The 17,651-nt window shown below is 39.1% G+C and overlaps 1 protein-coding gene across 4 annotated transcripts in view; it reads left to right on the top strand.

The window, feature by feature from the left end:
- The first annotated feature begins 922 nt into the window (after positions 1-922).
- zgc:154058 (Transmembrane protein 150A-like) overlaps positions 923-17,651 on the top strand; it is a 20,376-nt gene continuing 3,647 nt past the window's right edge. The window contains exons 1-8 of one of the 4 annotated variants that reach the window (XM_067519719.1): positions 934-1,313; positions 1,853-1,905; positions 2,053-2,291; positions 6,696-6,743; positions 7,341-7,427; positions 8,440-8,507; positions 13,581-13,708; positions 16,890-17,067. In XM_067519719.1, the coding sequence (XP_067375820.1) occupies positions 2,227-2,291; positions 6,696-6,743; positions 7,341-7,427; positions 8,440-8,507; positions 13,581-13,708; positions 16,890-17,067 (574 nt within the window). In that variant the 5' untranslated portion in view covers positions 934-1,313; positions 1,853-1,905; positions 2,053-2,226. Of the gene's footprint in view, positions 1,314-1,852; positions 1,915-2,052; positions 2,292-6,695; positions 6,744-7,340; positions 7,428-8,439; positions 8,508-13,580; positions 13,709-16,889; positions 17,068-17,651 lie in introns of all 4 variants that reach the window. The other 3 variants (XM_067519718.1, XM_067519717.1, XM_067519720.1) reach the window with 3 other exon arrangements.

Raw genomic sequence — 17,651 nt, 5'->3', positions numbered from 1 at the left:
CAGGGGGCAGCAGAAATACGTTTTGTTGAAAGACTGAAAATTCTCGGTCACCAAAACACACACATAGTGAAAATCAGGGGGTGGGCACACACGCGTTTAGTTTTGCTTTCTTTATAAGGAGAGTTTCTGATCTCACTGTTTGTTGGGTAAGTTGGTGGATTTTATAGTGGGAGAACAAAAACGATCCTCTTTGACTGAATTAATCACACACATTCACAGTCGCACACAATAAATAAATACACGTAATTTGTGTAAGCACACTAGAAACCCCATTAGATACAAACGTTTACACAGTGTCACTAAAACACGCTTAAAAGGCTAAAGAATATTGACTTTCCCCAATTTTAATAATTAATGTTATGCTGAAAAATTCTCTTAAGCAAAAAGTACAACAATTCCCTGGCACGGACCTTTAACTGAGTATTTGATATGTTTCTATTTTTGTAAGCGTATATATGCTGTATTAAGCTCATATGTTATAGTTCTTTTTTGCTTTGTTATTGTGTACGTTTTAAAATAAACATAAACAATTACAAAAAAATGCATAATGACAGGGTCTCACAGCACTTTAATGTAGTGGTATATTTATATTTGCTGCCTCTGGGACTGTAGTGAAATTATTGCTGGACATTTACATTTTACATTTAGTCATTTAGCATACGCTTTTCTCCAAAGTGACACGTGAGGTACAAGGCAAACAAAAATATAAGTCAAATTTGGTTTTGTTGTGTAGTTTGTAATGCTGTTAGTATTTTTATTTTACGTATTTGTAAGTTTTTCCTTTTTAAAAAAACTTTGTTTACCTGTCTTCATCTATGTTCTGTGCCCAGTCGCACCTGAATTTGTTAATCACCAAAGGGTGAACTAGTGTTCTTTACCAGTTAAACGATAGGGGCGTGAACGCGGAGCTCTGAACGTTGGGGTTGAGACCACGTATTTTCCCACCCGCCTCCGGCCATTCGGTACGATTCTAGATCTAAAGTAACGCACCCTGTTACTACAGGTTTACGGGGGGCGGAGTCAAACAGCTGGATTCTGTGGAGTGTCTCGTGGCGGCTTGACGCAAAGAAATCGTCTACGTGTGAGCGCGAGCAGCTTCTCCGTCCTCCGATTCAGATAGCAAAACATTAACGGGACAAGAGTTTGTCGGAAAAGAAGGAAGACAGAAAAAAGCAGCCGAGCCCTCCACGGTGGAATAGTTTGGGGCTGCTCGAGGTGTGCGGGACAGGTCTGCGGGACAGCTGCGGGACAGGTCTGCGTGCTCAGAGCCCTACAAAAACAGCCAAACTTGGAGACCGACACAGACGCTGAAGGTGAGATGTCTCATATTTGCCCTGTATTATCATCTTTCTGAGTCCAGCTTGTGGTATTTGAGAAGGGCTGTAACCAAGTTAGCTTTGAGGAAACAAGACAGTTAATGGAAACTGTGATCTTACAGGTAAGGCCTCTCACAAAAAAAAAAAAAAAAAAAAAAAAGTGGAAAAAAAGAAAAAGGGAAAACAAACAGCCTGTACAGAGGCGATGTTACATTGAATTGTATCACAGGTGCTTTGTAATGTAACCCCTCTGTATACTAGTCAGCTGTGCTCAAATTTCGGTGAACGTTACATAATGCTGCAAGTGATTAATCATTAGTCGATCATCATCACAAGTTAATTTACAACTATACTGATGATCGAATAATGGATTTAGTCATCTAGCAAAAAGACAAATATGAGGTTTTAGTTCTATTCTTAGACCTTTCTTCGTCATTACTTTAAACAATTAATACAGTTTGTATCTAACCATACCTAGCCATATACAGGTTTTTGTTTTTGAGGGATATAGCTTACTCAACATTTTTGTATTGTAGACTATTGGTCGGACAAAACAAACAGACTGGAAAAGTACTGACACTGACATGCAGTAAGTGAAGTGAGTAGATAGTGCAAGAAGTGTGTGAATTGAAGGTGCTTTAAGCTGTACAGCCAAGCAAATCAGTTTGCTGTTGTGCTGGTTACTTTGAGTATAGGTGAATGAACCATGCAATGTGCTTCTCTCACCATTCCCCAGCTTGCAGGACACATCTGTCCTGCCAGTGTCCCGTCCACGAAGCCTCTGTCTTCAAGAACATGACTCCATGCAGATGTCAGGCACACTCAGTTAAATGTTAGTACTACTTGAGCAGGTATCGCTCGGCCGGCCGAAGAGGAAAAAGAAGAGAGGGTCTGTTCAAGGTGCTGGAAGATGTCTATTTGGATGATACTGCCTGTTAGCCTCCCAGTTCTGACCATCACTGGGATATGGGTTGTGTAAGTGTTACATCTCTTTTTTATCTAATTGTAAAAGTTCAATATTGTATATGGCCAAGTATCATAGAACATAATAATTGAAGTAATTCAAGAGCTAAACAGTAAATATATATAATTCCCAAAATTAACATCACAACACATTAATGTGTGTATTAAAACATTTTGACCCACTATAGCTCTCTATATCACTGCATAAGAGAACCATGGAAATTGGTTTCACACACTTTTTCTGCACGTGTAACTATTGAGTACAGTCTTAGCCATTTTTAGATTGAATACAGTGACAAAACAATGGAGTGGGGTTTTCTCTGCTTTGCATTTTCTTTATTTTTCTTTCTTTTCAATTACTGCAGTGTACTTATCAAAAACTGACACATCATCATAATAAAAAAAGTGTTTTGTAAAGTATCTTTCACATACAATACACGTAGTGATACTCAGGACATATACTAACAAATTGTTGTACATTGAAGCCTTGTTTATATTGAAGCAAAAAACCTTTTGATTCCTCAGTGTCTCTTGCTTCCAGGGGAGCAACGCTGCATATTTACCCTGAATTCCTGGGAGCCATGGCAATTGCATGTGAATGAACTCTCTCCAGGAAGGACAGGGCATTATCTCTCTTATAATTGTGACATGCATGTTTTGTCTTTTCTAATCATCTGCAGTGCAGCATTTGAGCAGCTGTACTGGTTATGTTTGGGCTGACACTTCTCTCGTCTGTGCTGTTATTACTTCAAACGGAGGAATTCAAAGCCCAAGGGGGAGAGAAACAGATGTCCCATTTACAAATTGTTGTATCTAGGCTATGTGCTACATATATAATGAGTTGCGAGGAGAGTAACAGTCTAATAAAATGCCAAAGCTGTCATCTTGCACAGTTGTTTGTGTTTTTGAATGTGGCTGCCTCACAGTGCAAACAGGAGTGTGGAATCAGGTGTACAGGGGTGTGCGGAAAGGAAACAGTTATTGATACCACAGACCATGCTGGTGAAAATCACCTTTGCGCATTTGTTTCTTTTTCAGCATTTATTTCTGAGGTACAAAGCTAACGGGTGTTAGTATGGCAAATGCTGCTGTCAGTCTCTTTAAACTTGATTCCTTCCTGTTCCTTTGACAAGGGCGCCTTGTTTCTAAGAGCAGTCAAGGGTCATTTCCCAAACTTGTGGAACGTCAAAGGATGTGACATGTTGCACAGCTCCCTTTTTCTCTGTGGGCGATTGAGTGAGAGTAGAGTAAATACTGGAGAAGGGAGCGTAAACTGAGCTTTCCTTCAGCGTCTGTGAGACATAGCTGAAGTAAGTTTGGTCTGTGTGTGGAGCCAGAGGTAGCTCAGGCTTGTGCCCACCCAAAAGTTTTGGCTGAGATCCTCTTGCTGACCTTTTTATGAGCTAAGCAGTGTGTTTAAAAGAACAGTATAGCCTCATTATACTCATAGCAAGTTCATTTTATCAGTTTAGCATGGAAATCTTTGTAAATACACATTCAGTGTACATTTTGAGTTTAAAAATATAGTATTAGGCTCTACAGGAACAAACCAGAGAAGCAACAGGGGTCTAGCATATGCTGCCAAAGTCATTTGCATTTCATGCATCACACCCTTTCCTGTGGTTCTACGTGGTTATATTTGCACAGCTTTTGGGATTTTTCACTGTCTATTACAACTTTTTTTTTTTCCATGAAATACTTTCCTAAATGTTCCTTGTTCCATCCTAAATAAAAACAGTCTGTTCCACCTATATGTTGCTCACAGCAATGCAATTACAGTTTACAACCACTGCAGAGCTTTGAGAGAGGTCTAATTATGTAAACAAACCCATAATTACTTTGCCTCCTCGGAGCACAGAATACACTACTGTAGTTCCATACACAGCTAAAAACACCCCTTTATTTAGAAATGTCCCAGAGCTGCACTGCTACTATTTTAGCTTTGGAAGCTCGCCAGATATACAAATAGAAAATGCGTCTCAACATGGCTATAGTTTCTGTATAACTAGTTTCTTTTCATATATTCTTACTAATGATGTCCATTGTTAATCCTATACATTTATTAGAAGCTTCTTTTGGATTTATCAAGAAGTCATTGCATTGGACTTAGTAGACTCGACCTCTGGCAGCCCTCTACCTGAGGTTTATATTCCCCTCAAGTGGGTTTCCTTGCTGTTCTTTAGATAACATGTCTGCCGTCTGGCTAATATGACTTTCACATGGCATTTCACATAGACAAATACCAACCAATAAACAGCCAAGCAAGTGTTACCACCCTCTGCAGCAGTCAGACAATACCAGATGTGGATTTACCATTCACATAGAAAATCTAGCTGCAAAAGTAATGGAGTCCTAATTGGCCTAAAATAATTAAGTGATGTTGCAGGATTGTTAGCTGATTATTTCTGAACTGAATTACTATTATTATTATTATTATTATTAATTAGTCAATAAGAAGCATTGGTATTAGCTAATGGAGCATTCAAATTCTTTGCACTTTTGAAATGTCAAAAAGTGTAAAACAAACTTTTGCACCCACCTATACAGTAGCAGCTATTGCCAGTAAGTACACACAATGATGAAATAATAAATTCATTTAAAGACCTTGCACAACAATTTGAACCTTGAAACCCTGGAGTTTGGACAGACATGGTATTGATGATACTCTTGTTACTTTCATGCATAAAACACATTTTGCTTCCAATTCATCTTGCCAAGGGAGTGTGGTAGTATCAGTCACATGTGTCTCAGTGGTTGGTAGTGTTTTCTGGCTAGCAGGTGTATGTATCTCTTTGAAGGACTGGTTTGTGAGTGTGATGCTGTAGGCCCTGGAAACATTGTTAATTGGTATTTAACCTCCTCCTGAACTACAGCTGCATTCACAAATAAGGACGAATAGTCTCTGTGTCTAAGTCTCACTGTGTGTCTGTCTTTCTATTTTTTATTGTATTGATCTGTGAATGTTTGATAGAATAACAAAGGAATAATGTGACTATTACTTTTTCTTTCTGATTTTCCCTTTGACCCTCACCATCCACTTGGAAATTGGGTTTAAATTATGTGACTATATATTTGGATTATTATATTTGCAATACCAAAAAAAAAAGTATATGCTAACATCTAAGATTGACTGCTTTTTTCCGGCTCTTCATTTTTCATCACATACAGTATATTGGCAGACAGCAGTACAGGTTGGGCATGCTTTATTTATTCAGTGCTCTCTAGTGGACAGTCAGTGTAATGGTCAACACTGTTTCCTGCTGATATTGGCCAGTATATATCCTGACTGGATTATTGCTCTAGTCTCACCTTTTTTTAAAGTGAAATTATTCAAGTACATTATACACCCTGAGCTGCCTTTTTCTCCAGTGCTCCCAGCCAAGTTCAGTTACCCCTAGCTTGCAAAATGCAGTGTCACCTTTTTGATCCCCTGGGCATTGACTTTTTTCCGGATGTGGCTGGTTAGTGACCTCATCAAATTGACCCATCTTTCCAGATACAGTGATAAGAAAAGTAAAAAGAAATGTCTGCTTGTCCAGGCCTGAAGGCTGAACAAACAGGTGCAACTCAGCGGTAGGTCAGATATTCAGGAGTTTAGCGTTGTGGTGGTCACTGTTGTCCGTTTTATTTGTTTAGTTCGATATCACAAATTGCTTCACAGTCTGTACATCATAAGGCATGCTCTGTCCTTAGACCTTCAGTTCAGGTAGTCTCTCTAAAATAACATCACAAGAAGCAACACAGGAGACATCCATGTTCCATGGTGGCCAGATATGCAAAATTTGTGAGGAGAAGAGACCGACACATTACAGTTTGAACAATAAATAAATACACTACTGTAGCGCAGGAAGGTAGAGCGGTTTTGCACCAATTTCGCATTTGTTGGTTCGATATCCGGCTCCTCCGTTCACATGAAAACTTGCTCAAGTGTCCTTGAGCAAGTCACTGAACCCCAACTGAGTTGCTCCTGGTGAGTGTTGTGAGTGTGAATGAGGGTGAACAAAGCACTTTGAGTGCCAATAGGTAGAAAAGCGCAATATAAGTGCAGAGCATTTACCATTTACCAAAGACTGATGCACAATATGTGAATTAAAGTTACATACCACATTTTGGATTATAGCCCAAATTAAATCAGTAAGTTTACTACAAATAAAAACAAAAACTAAAAAAACAAAATCCATGTTAATAAAGTATAAAAGAAAAAAATAATACTTTTAGCAAATGCCCCCAATCTAAATCCTAATGTTAGACTGGGTGATCTGCTCTGAGAATATTAATAGGCCCGTTCTTATTCCAGGTTAGTCACTATGGATAATAGTCTTTGTCAAAAATATGTGCTGGAATTATATGACAGGTCATTCAATTCATCAGTTGCAATCCTTGTTTTTTTTAAAAATTGTATTTCCTCTTTTTTAGGTATGCCATGGCCCTCTACAACCAGCATGTCTGCCCTGTGGATAACTGGTATGTTTCTGTGTTTTGCTTCATAATACCGGTATTGATTGTTACACACTCTATGAAATTATACCTTGCATTCTGGTAATTTGTGATTGTCAGCATCGTCCCACAAAGTTTTGTCTTTAAGTCTAAGGCGTGCAATAATCCATGTTAGTACATTTACTGTAGCTCATGGGGTTATTATCTAATCCTGTTATCTATTATCTAATCCACTTAACTCAGGCTCACATAAATAAAAAGAATAAACTGTAAGATGGGACTTAACATTGTTCTCCATTCATGCACGGTCAGTCACTGAAACACTAAGTGCTCCTATGCACCCTGGATCTGTCTGAGGTTAATCTCTATCAGCAAAGCTAGTATTTGATGAGACATTGTTTTCCTGCCACTCAGTATCCTAAACAAATGAAAGCATGATTGTGACCCTATATCATGCTACTCAAACAAAACATTATCAAAGATATTTATTCCAAATGTTCTAAAAATATGTAATTTTGTGATGATCCAGTTGATATTTCAACAATCTAAGAATCACTACTGTGTCTGTGTGTGTGTGTGTGTGTGTGTGTGTGTGTGTGTGTGTGTCTGTGCATGGTGCCCCAGGTTGTACAACCAGTCATGTAAAGAGGACCTGCACTTGCAGACAGGGCCAACTTTATGCTGCACCCTAGACAATGTACCTCTCATCAGGTCAGTGAGTCTCCCCCTCTGAACTCAACCTTACCTCTCTACTGTCTCTTTGTTTCTATTCTGCTGAGTAAAAACAGGAACAAGGTCCCATTGTTTTACATGACGCCTGTCGGCACATTGGTGATTAAAAACGAGTGGGCTTCAAGGAGACAGCTCTGAGTGTGTGTATGTTTGAGAGTGTGTGTTAGTGTCTGAAAATAACTTGGGGCTGAAATATCCTGCCTGCCATCGTGGCAGTTTAGAGGTAAAGCATGGGTTTGGTCTTAAACATGAAAACACACACACAGAGGAGTCAGCTTACATTTGGGAGGAAATTAAGACACTCCGGTTTTTTGTTATGCTTTTTGTCCCACATCAAAAGCCATTTGTAGAATGTAAACACTGTGGTTTGTATAAAGAATTCAGAAAATGTAATAAAATGCCAAAAAGAAATGGGGGGGAAAAAGGAAAGAAGACTGCTTGTAAAAATGCACTAAGTATTAAGTAATCCATGGGTAAAACTATGTGCTAATGTATCCTTTGACAAAGTCCAAACGATGTTTAAAATGTGACAAAATGGACAGAAACGTCCATCAAATAATAACAAACAGCCTTTAAAAACTAATTAATTTGATTGTTAGGTGTTATAATTTCTGTATTGTACAATTTGTGCGCGCGTGTGTGTGTGTGTGTGCGTGTGCGTGTGCGTGTGCGAGAGACTGCAGTCAGCTGAGAAAGATTTGTAGGCAGCTGCAGTCTGTCTGTCTCCTGCTGTCTCCTCCTACAAACTATTCCCATTCCTAGTAGGTGAAAAGTCAAAGGCTCCATGATGGGATGTGAGGACACGTGCCAATTTTTTTTTTTTTTTTTTTTTTTTTTTTTTTTTTGCATGAGTAGCAGTGCATTGGTAAAAATATGCATATTTCAGTTGTGCACAATGTGGGAGTGGAATTTGTGGTCCTGTTGCTATATGTATAGTGTATGCAGGTCGGTTCACTGTATTTGTTTTATTTATTTCTGTGTACTCTTCCAGTAAATGTGGCACTCATCCCCCGGAAAGCTGCTTCTTCAGCCTTATCTGCAGCACTGGCTCATTCATGGGTAAGGCATCATGTACATACATCATACATTATCACAATTTTTGGTATCCCCTTTGACTTCTCCTTCAGCTAAACAATAACTATCAAACGATCAGTAATTGGTGATAGAAAACTGATGCAATGATCCTTTTAAAATAAACAATAATGCACAACACATAAGATTTATGCCTAGATACAAACTAGAGCTGTGGTCTTTACATGTACTATAGGACAGCCCTTGTATGTGTATGTTTTTATTTATATGATGAGGGGCTGCCCATAATGGAGTACTTTCTTGTCCAAAGTAATCTTTTACTACCAGATTTTACCAGATAAAAGTAAATTACATATTACTAATGACTATTCATTAAAAGTCATATGTTACAAGTTACTTTTAGGCTGTTAACTTTACTTTTCGACTTATTTTTGAATTACTCTTGCTAACCCCATAAACACTGTCCTGATATGAAGCAAAATTATTAAGCCACATCTACCAAAATACTTGCAAACATCATTTGCACATGTCTAGTCTAAAATATTTATCATGCGTTCAATGTCTGGTCGAAAAGCCATTCCACTTTAAAATTATAATATAAGGTACCCAAAAATGTGTCCTACTCATAAGGCTATAAGCTTAAGGAGCGTCATAGATCAAACAAATTACCCACTCCTAAACTTTGGCTAGTTTGCTAAAAGTTTACATCTTCATGCTTCATCTGAATCAACTTGGTTTGAATGTGACTAATGAGCTTTCGCAAAAGCTGGAGATTATGCTGATGTTTGTCACGCATCCTCCACCACATACAGCCACCCTGGCTCCTACAAAGACAGTGTTGCAGCTCCAAACCTTTGCTCCCTTGCAGATCATTTTACTTTATGGTGTGCACCAAATGTAGTTGTTTTGTTTAACTCTTTTGCTCATGTCATGCTTTAGAGTTATTATTTCTGTTGCCTTTAGAAAAACTAGTGTGATACAAAGGAAAACTGGTCTGTAGGTCTCTGAGAGTCTACACATGCTGTTCCTGTGTAAACTGGTGGCCTGACTACCCGACCTAGTTAATGTTTTCCAGCTGTGGCTTAGACAAGTTCTGTGTGTCTGCATGCGTATAAAGCAGAAATGGTGGCCTTGCCTTGTTTGTCTTTACATAAGCATTCTCCATGCCTGCAGAAGCCATTTAAGGGCAGTCTGCTTGATTGGCTGACTCTCAGCTAAAATTTGGATCATTGAGATCCAAATTTCAGCCATGCTTTTTGCTTGTGACCAGAGTAGGACTCCATATAGGATAAAACTACACACAGTACGCTGTACCTGGTGGTGTAGGCAAGGTAGAGAGAACCTGGTAGTGACCAGACTGTTGCACCTCATTGTGAATCTGCTCGGGCAGGATCTCCAACATGTTTGACCAGCTCTGTTAGTCAGCTGTGACCCCTGAAGCACAGTACATCTATACAGACATGTAGACAAAAAAGTTAAGCAGCCACACAAATGTTTGGGCTCTTAGCATTTAAAGCCTAACCTGATCAACACAATATTGCAGATTGTTGACTACATTTCTCAGTCATGATGACAAGTTATGTATGAGGCAATTTTGATGTAATAATCTTCAGCTAAAGCATTTTTACCTGCGGATAAATCCTGGCTCATTACTTTGTACACTATATGTTTTCAATACAACTGTATTATAGGACTGATAATAGTTTTATATTGACTCAGACATCTCAGGTCAATAAACACAATTCTATGGTTAATGTTGCAGTGCCATGAGAACACGTCTGATAAGGTTTGGACAACAATATTGAACAGAAGTTAGTTTTAATCTTCTCCAGACTACAAACAACACAATGGCATGTGACAACCAACTCTGCTGCATTCAGAGGTTAACAACATATTTAGGGCTGACAGTAAGCTAACTGTGAGAAACTGCAGGGCTTTGTCAACGTAATGGCACTCACTCCACGTGTCTTAATGTTTACATAAGAAATCTTAACTGTTTTTCTCCTGCAAACATAAGCATACTATAGTGGCATATCCTTGACTTGTATGTTGATGATAAAATCACAGTTGTATCAGCCATTTTTTTTTTTGGTTTATGGGGTTATTTCATAAATGGTGGTTGTTGTTTCCACAGTATAAGGGAAAGCAAATAGCTACAGTATTTTGATTTGATTCATGCTACATGTACTCCTGGTTGAACGGAGGTGTGACCATCACTGCAGGTTGTTTTAGTTTTTCAGTCTTCAGGTCAGATAGGATGCATTTGCAGCCGTCTTGTTTGTCTGCCATTTTTCTTTACCATCCAATTATTTTGAATATAGCATATGCTGATGCCTTTTTAAAGAATTATTTTTTATGGTAACCTAAAAACGTAGGTTAAGTTGATGTGGCATGTAGTTGTACAACTGGCTCTTGTAAAGAATCAACTCTCAGCTTCTTAACCTGTTGATTTATGTCTTTCTTTGTAGTTAGTGCCTGCTACTTGGCTTAGGAATTCACTCTGGGACAACATGGACTCTGTCAGCTGTAAATTTCCTTAGAATTGTTCTTCTCTTAAATGCGTATATTTATCCAGTGGGAGAGACTGCAACTGTGCTTTTGGGCTGAAACTTATCCCCCTGTGGGGACAGTGAGATTTATTTCAAAGAGAACCGTAGTAGTGTCCATCCATATCTACTTGCATGTGACTGCATAAACAAGGTTGTGTTAGTAATGCGTGTTGTTACACACATTAAAGAATGTCCAAGTTATTGCAATGTGACTTCCATGTCCATGTTCCATGAGCAACATTTGTGTATATACAACAGTGTGTGTCATGTTTTCACCAGCCCTCCGCTTCCTTTCCTGAGCTTCCTGAGTTCAGAGCAAAGAAGTGAGATTCTAAGAGGACAGCTGTGAGGAAGGTGACCAAAGCTAGGGGACTGTTATGGACACTACCATTGTGTGTTTACAAAAACTTATTCCTGTTGTTGAGCTATCGGACAAAAGCTTGTCCTGGCCTTCTGGTTGACGATCTGGAGGTCATCTACAGCATGCTGCTCACTTACAGACTTGTGGCCCTAGTTTTATATGAGCCTGTGAGCACAGAAATGTGTTTTTACAGTGCACAAAGAAGGACCTTCAGGCCTAGCTTTAGTTTTGTTTTAGGTAAATGCCATGTTAAAACATGCTCATTGTTATATAAAAAAATCTTTTTTTTTTTTAGTATTGCAGGAGAGATTTGCAGACAGGCAGTCTACAGCAGCGAGACAGTGATGCCTTAATCTAATGAAATTAATTGCAATAGGGTTTCTTGTCCCCTCAGAATTACAGTAAGTCCCCCCTTTTTTATATGAAAAAAGGAGCAAGGAAAAAAAAGAAACCAGATTTCTTCCAAGCCTGGAGACACTATTTATTTTTCCATGATTGTAACTTAAACCACTTTGCCAAGATGATTTTAATGCTGAGGGAACAACTGCTCACAAAAGGCAAAAGCTCACACACTGGGTAGGGTTTAAGGATATAACCCCCCCCCCAAAATAACATTTTTATAAACTTTGATAACAATATATAATTATATCCATTAGGTGTAGGTATATGTACCGCATACCACACAGTACCTCCATACCATTGCCTATCTGCATATAAATATGTTTATCTGTATTCTTCCTGTTAAATAATAAACAAATAAATGGTATTTATATTTTAAACCATGCTCAGTGATTTATTGACATGTGGGAATTGCATAGTTGTTGTGTTTACTTGAACGAAATGGAGCATTAAGATAAACAGTAAATATTTCATAACTATAGTTATAGGTTTACAGTATAACAGTAATATAGTGTTACAATGCTGCTGCTACTATCAGAGAAGAAAGTATTAACCCTAAATAATTTTTATTTTTAACATTTTATATCTCACTTTGTGACTGTAAAGTCCACCACACAAGTCCTCAGTCTGTATGCTGGCACTTCTACATTTGAAAAAACTTTCCAATGACAGATGTTTGATTCAGTATCAAACAAGAGCATCTGTCACTAACATACAGCTAGGAGGAGCAGGGAGTCAAACCACTTACAACTGTTTTATCACCTGAGCTACAACTTGATTTGTTACCGAACAATTTCCGACTGAAACAGTCGGACTGAAACACTTAAAAGGTTCAAGCTTTGACATCCACCACAGTTTTCTGTTTGGAGACATGTGCGATGCCCCATTAATGCCACAAATGGAAACAAGTGATCCCACAGGGAATTCCTGGTGATATTTTCAATATGGCAGCTTTTGACTCTGGTGCTGTGGTGATTTGTCCTATCTTGTTGTAGTCAGGTTGTAAAGTGTGTTTGGTCACAGAGACACTGGCTTAGAGCCAGATGCCTCACAGTGTATGGACTCAAAGCCTTGCATTAATTTTTTAATTTCTTTCTGTGACTGATTTTTATTCTATTTAATTTTTAACAGCATAGATCTTCCTAAATGGTCCCTTACAAAGATATCGTGACAGACGATACAGTTTAGGCTTTGGGCTCTGTATAGGCTTAGGGTCAAGACATGTGGGGCTCCTTGTCCCCTCTAATATTCTCTGAGCCTCTTTTCCACTCACCCTGCGTTTATCAAGCCCAGTCAGCCGTTGTCAAGCAGCAGCCGTGAGGAACTAACATAGAGAAATCAAGCAGGCGTCAGCTCCCCAGTGCACCAACAATGCCCCCAGTCACAGCCCATTAGCACATCAGCAGTCATCTGTCCCATATACTGTACTTCATTTCCCTTCACCTTTTAAATCTTTTGTAAGTCTTACACCAACCCCTCACCCATGTATCGTTCTCACTTTCCCGCTATTTCCTGCCTCTCATATTCCTACTTGTTAGTTAAAGAAATTCAGCTTCCTGTAATTCTCAAACCCCTTCCAGGGAGTTGTGTCTCTTGGCTAAATGAGGTGTGTGAGTGTTTACATTAAAGCCAGACACTGTTAAATAACCAGTGTTCATGAAACTTTCCAGAATAAGCCTAAGGCCAGATTTTCTTCTTTTCTTAGAGAATTCCACTGTTCAATTTTTAATATAGTCATCTGCTGAACATCACAACCATATGTAACTTACCCCTTTTCTCTGCTTTCTTAAGTTATGGTGATTGTGCTGCTACGCTATGCCCACGTCATTGAGAAGCACCAGAACTGTGTTCTGAACACGGCGAGTCTCTCCACAGGCTGGATCTGTGCAGCTGGACTCATCATGGTGGGCAACTTTCAGGTATAGTAAAACAGTTTTTTCTCTAAGTAAAACAGTCAATCAAACACTGTGATAATATGCTTTACCTATATTTCCAGTAAATAATGACATATTCACAGTGATAATTGTGTCTATACATGTATAGGAAAATCAAAATACATATAAGATATAAAAAATCAGTAGAAGTAGATGGGTGGCAAAACCAGCAGCAAACTATTTTGATAATTATTTTATAGCTAAAACTTTCAGGCAAATGTGCTTAAAGGTCTCTGGTTCTAGTTTCATAAAATACAGTGTTTTTTTTGTGGTTGTACATTGTACATTTTTCAGTTTTGAATTCTTCAACAACCAAACCAAGATGGTGAAGGATATTATGAAAACTAGTTTTCTATATTTTATTATGTTTGATGGACTAAACAGTTAAATAGTAAAATTTATCAAAAATATTTATCAGTTATGAAAGGAACTTTTCATTGCAATGATTACATGTTTGTCAATGTTATTCAGGTCTGTACTTGTGAGTCTGCTTGCATTTTTCTTTTCTTTTGCTTTAATCTTTCTTTAATGACCCTCTCTATCACACACAATGTAATGCTGCTCTGCTTTCTTCCTGATAGTTTACTGTTAAAACTTCAAGTAAAGAAACCCAACCTGAAATCCTGCCCTGTAGATATTTGGTCTTTGGGAAAGTTTTCTTCAAGTTTAAATATTTGGAGCCCTGGCTGCATGCCTAGAGCATGTGTGTCTTTCTTCAGAAAAAGAAAACACAGTTACTGGTAGCTTTGAGACATCCTGTATATTTCAATGGAAATGATGAGTTTGTATGAAGTATAAAGACATTTCATTTTTGGATAGTTCAAAACCTGGTTCTGTGTCAATTGCTATCTTAATTAGTGCCCTTTTATTGATTTGCAGTTTAGGTTTAAGAAAGTATGTTTTCAGGAGAAGTGTCCACAGTGTTACTTTTATAGATTTGTATCCTGTGATGTTATCCTATCCAGTTTATGCTGTCTGTCATATGGGCTGGTTCTGTCCGTCAGGTGTGGTATAGAGGTATGTCTGAAATTCAGAGTATAATGAAGAAGAATGGCTTCACACGAGCGTGTTGATAAGGCATGACAGAGACGGCCTTTACTTTTCTCCCGCTTGTCCTTATGAGACTCTTCTCTGCAAAACTGGGAGGAATTTTATCGAAGAGCCAAGGGGAAGTGAGTCATCAAGTCTGGCCATGCATGGAGATGATCTGGGCAAACAGGGTGTGTGTAACAGAGGCCCCATCTATAACCAATCACAGACCTGATCCTCGCCGCTGGTTGGCAGATTTACTTCTCTTACAGTCAGGGACATTCCAGTGGGATGGAAATAGAGCCATCAGTGATGGTGAATAAAGTGTGGAAATCATATGACAGAATAGAAATCCTGCTACAAAACAAAAGATAGACCTAAAGGAGCTGGCTCAAAAACATATTGACACAGCCAAATACCACAAGCAAGCTGGAATCGGGAGAAAAGAAATCACTAAAAACGCACCACATGGCAACATAGTCGGTGCTGGCATCTGATTTAGTTTGTAGCTGTGTGCTTCATAAGGCTTCGGCAGCACAGCTGTGCTGTGGCCACTGGGGCTTTTCCCGCCAGGCGGGCTGATGGTTTGGGCAGAGAAAGGCATAAACAGATGATGGAGGAGGAGATTGCACATTTCCCTCTTTGCATATTGAGGACTGTAATTCATTATGGGTAAAAGCTGAAAGCATATACAAATATTATGATAAAACAAATTATTGTAAACTTTTGAATCTTTTTAGTCCACAGTTAACTGTTTTTATATGCAAACCCCCCTTTTGTATGTTGCCAAGGTAAAGGTTTGTTAAAAGAGCTGTTGTGATAGGTGTGGGTGGCTTCAGATTGCAACAGGGCTCTGTTACACCAGGTGTGTTGTAAACGGTTTAAATTTTGTAGAGTTTCATTTTATTTTATCTGGTTCTGTTTCCAGTAAGTGAAAACTGAAGTTGGGTGTCAGTTAGGCCTGTTTCCACATGTACACCCTCCCACCTCTGATCGTTCTGCACACACTGTTACTATTCTAATTCGACACAAATTGTTTTAGAAAATAAGACAGATGTAGGCACTCTTTCTAGCCACTATCAGATTTTAAAAAAATCAGTAGTGGCACATGAAGGCAGATGGTCACAGAAATGTTTTTGATAAGCACATATAAACACAGTGAGAGCAGCGTAATTGTCCCCCATTGCCCCCCATCACGTCTCTCTTTTTCTTCTGTATTTTAGTCCACTCAAGTTCTGTCATCATCATCATTTAATCTAAAACGTTTCTCCTTTCTGCAGCTCTCAGACCTCCACAGTGCCAGTTTACTAGTAGGTACTAGACTACTTTAGAATTACTGCTGTAACCAAAACCCTGGTTTCCTATGAGACCTTTGGACAAATGTGTAGGGTCTAGTGTTGGCCTAGCTGTGATCTAATATCCTCTAGCTCTGGAGATGTCGCAGGCAGCTCTAAGAAAAGACTCATGCTGCCATGTGTGGTTTTTGTATTGAACTGTCTGAAAGTCACTTCGGGGATTAGCCTACACCACAACAATGTACAGTATGTACTCACCGGGTCAGATGGACAAGTGGCTTAGAAGGCTATAGCTCTAATGATCCCTCAGCATTATGTAGAGCAGAAAGGTATTGTTATTTTAACTTCAGGCTGTAACCATTTAGCATTAGCCAAGAAAAGCAAATTCAGTCATTTGTGTAAACTACTTTAGTCCTTAGAGATGTGTTCCCAGCTTTGGTTAATGTCCATTGAATGTCTTATCTGTTCTGATCAGTACATCAGAAGTGTGTGTGTGTGTGTGTGTGTGTGTGTATGTGTGTGTGTGTGTGTGTGTGTGCAGCAGTGGAAGTCACATGCTTGCGAGCAGCTCTTTTGCCTTTGTTTTGTGTATTGTTTCTTTGTTCTTGTGACCAGCATTGAATTGAAGGAGGTGTTCTGTTGCTCGCTGCATTTCTAAGAGGCTTTGAACACATTATTACACAACCATGAATAATCTGACCCAGCAGCTTGATGCAAACACTGTCTGTTGTTGGCTGCTTCTGATTTCTCTCCTGTCAGCTGCTAAACTGCTGATTTTGCTGATTATCCTCAAATTCCTTGCTAACCTTTGTCTCTCTCTGTCTCCTTTCCTCATGTGACAGGTGGATAATGCTAAAGTCCTCCACTATGTCGGAGCAGGCATTGCCTTCCCAACCAGTATGCTGTTTGTGTGCCTACAGTCAGGACTGACTTACCGACTGGCAAAGACCCAAGGGGAGTACAACGTGGCCCACCTCCGGCTCCTTATGACCCTGTTGGCCTTTGTTACCTTGGTGCTTAGTATCCTCTCTATCCACTTACATTTAGCAGGCTTGGAGCCTGTTGGGTGTTTTAAAATAGTGTTGTACTGCTAGACTAATGAAGGACAGAGACATCCCAGAGTTTCCCTCTGGCATGTCTTTAATCTGTATGTTTTGGGGGTCTCTGACAGACATGGTGTAACATGAATAGTGAGACATACACTTAAAGTATTTGCCTTAATAGTAGACCTAGATGGTAAATGGCGTCTTATATAGCGCTTTTGTCCAAAGCGTTTTACTATGCTGCTTCTCATTCACCCATTCACACACACACTCACACACTGATAGTAGTGTCTGCCATGCAAGGTGCTCACATGACCCATCAGGTGCAACTTGAGCTTCAGTGTTTTGCCCAAGGACACTTCAACACAGGAGGGAAGGACCAGGAATCGAACGACTGACCCTGTGGTCCGTAGATAAATTAGGGGATATTAGGATACAACAGTTAGAAGCACCAGCTGTCATTTAGCTTAGCTTAGCATAAAGACTGAATTTAAGAGATTCCATCACCAACTCTTTAACACTCACCAACATTTAGTTTACCACAAGGGTTAGGGTTAGGTG

Source organism: Channa argus, chromosome 1 (assembly GCF_033026475.1).
Source record: "Channa argus isolate prfri chromosome 1, Channa argus male v1.0, whole genome shotgun sequence".
In the NCBI taxonomy this organism is placed as follows: Eukaryota; Metazoa; Chordata; class Actinopteri; order Anabantiformes; family Channidae; genus Channa; species Channa argus.
The sequence above is the reverse complement of the archived record's forward strand: the minus strand, read 5'-3'. Positions and strand labels throughout refer to the sequence as shown.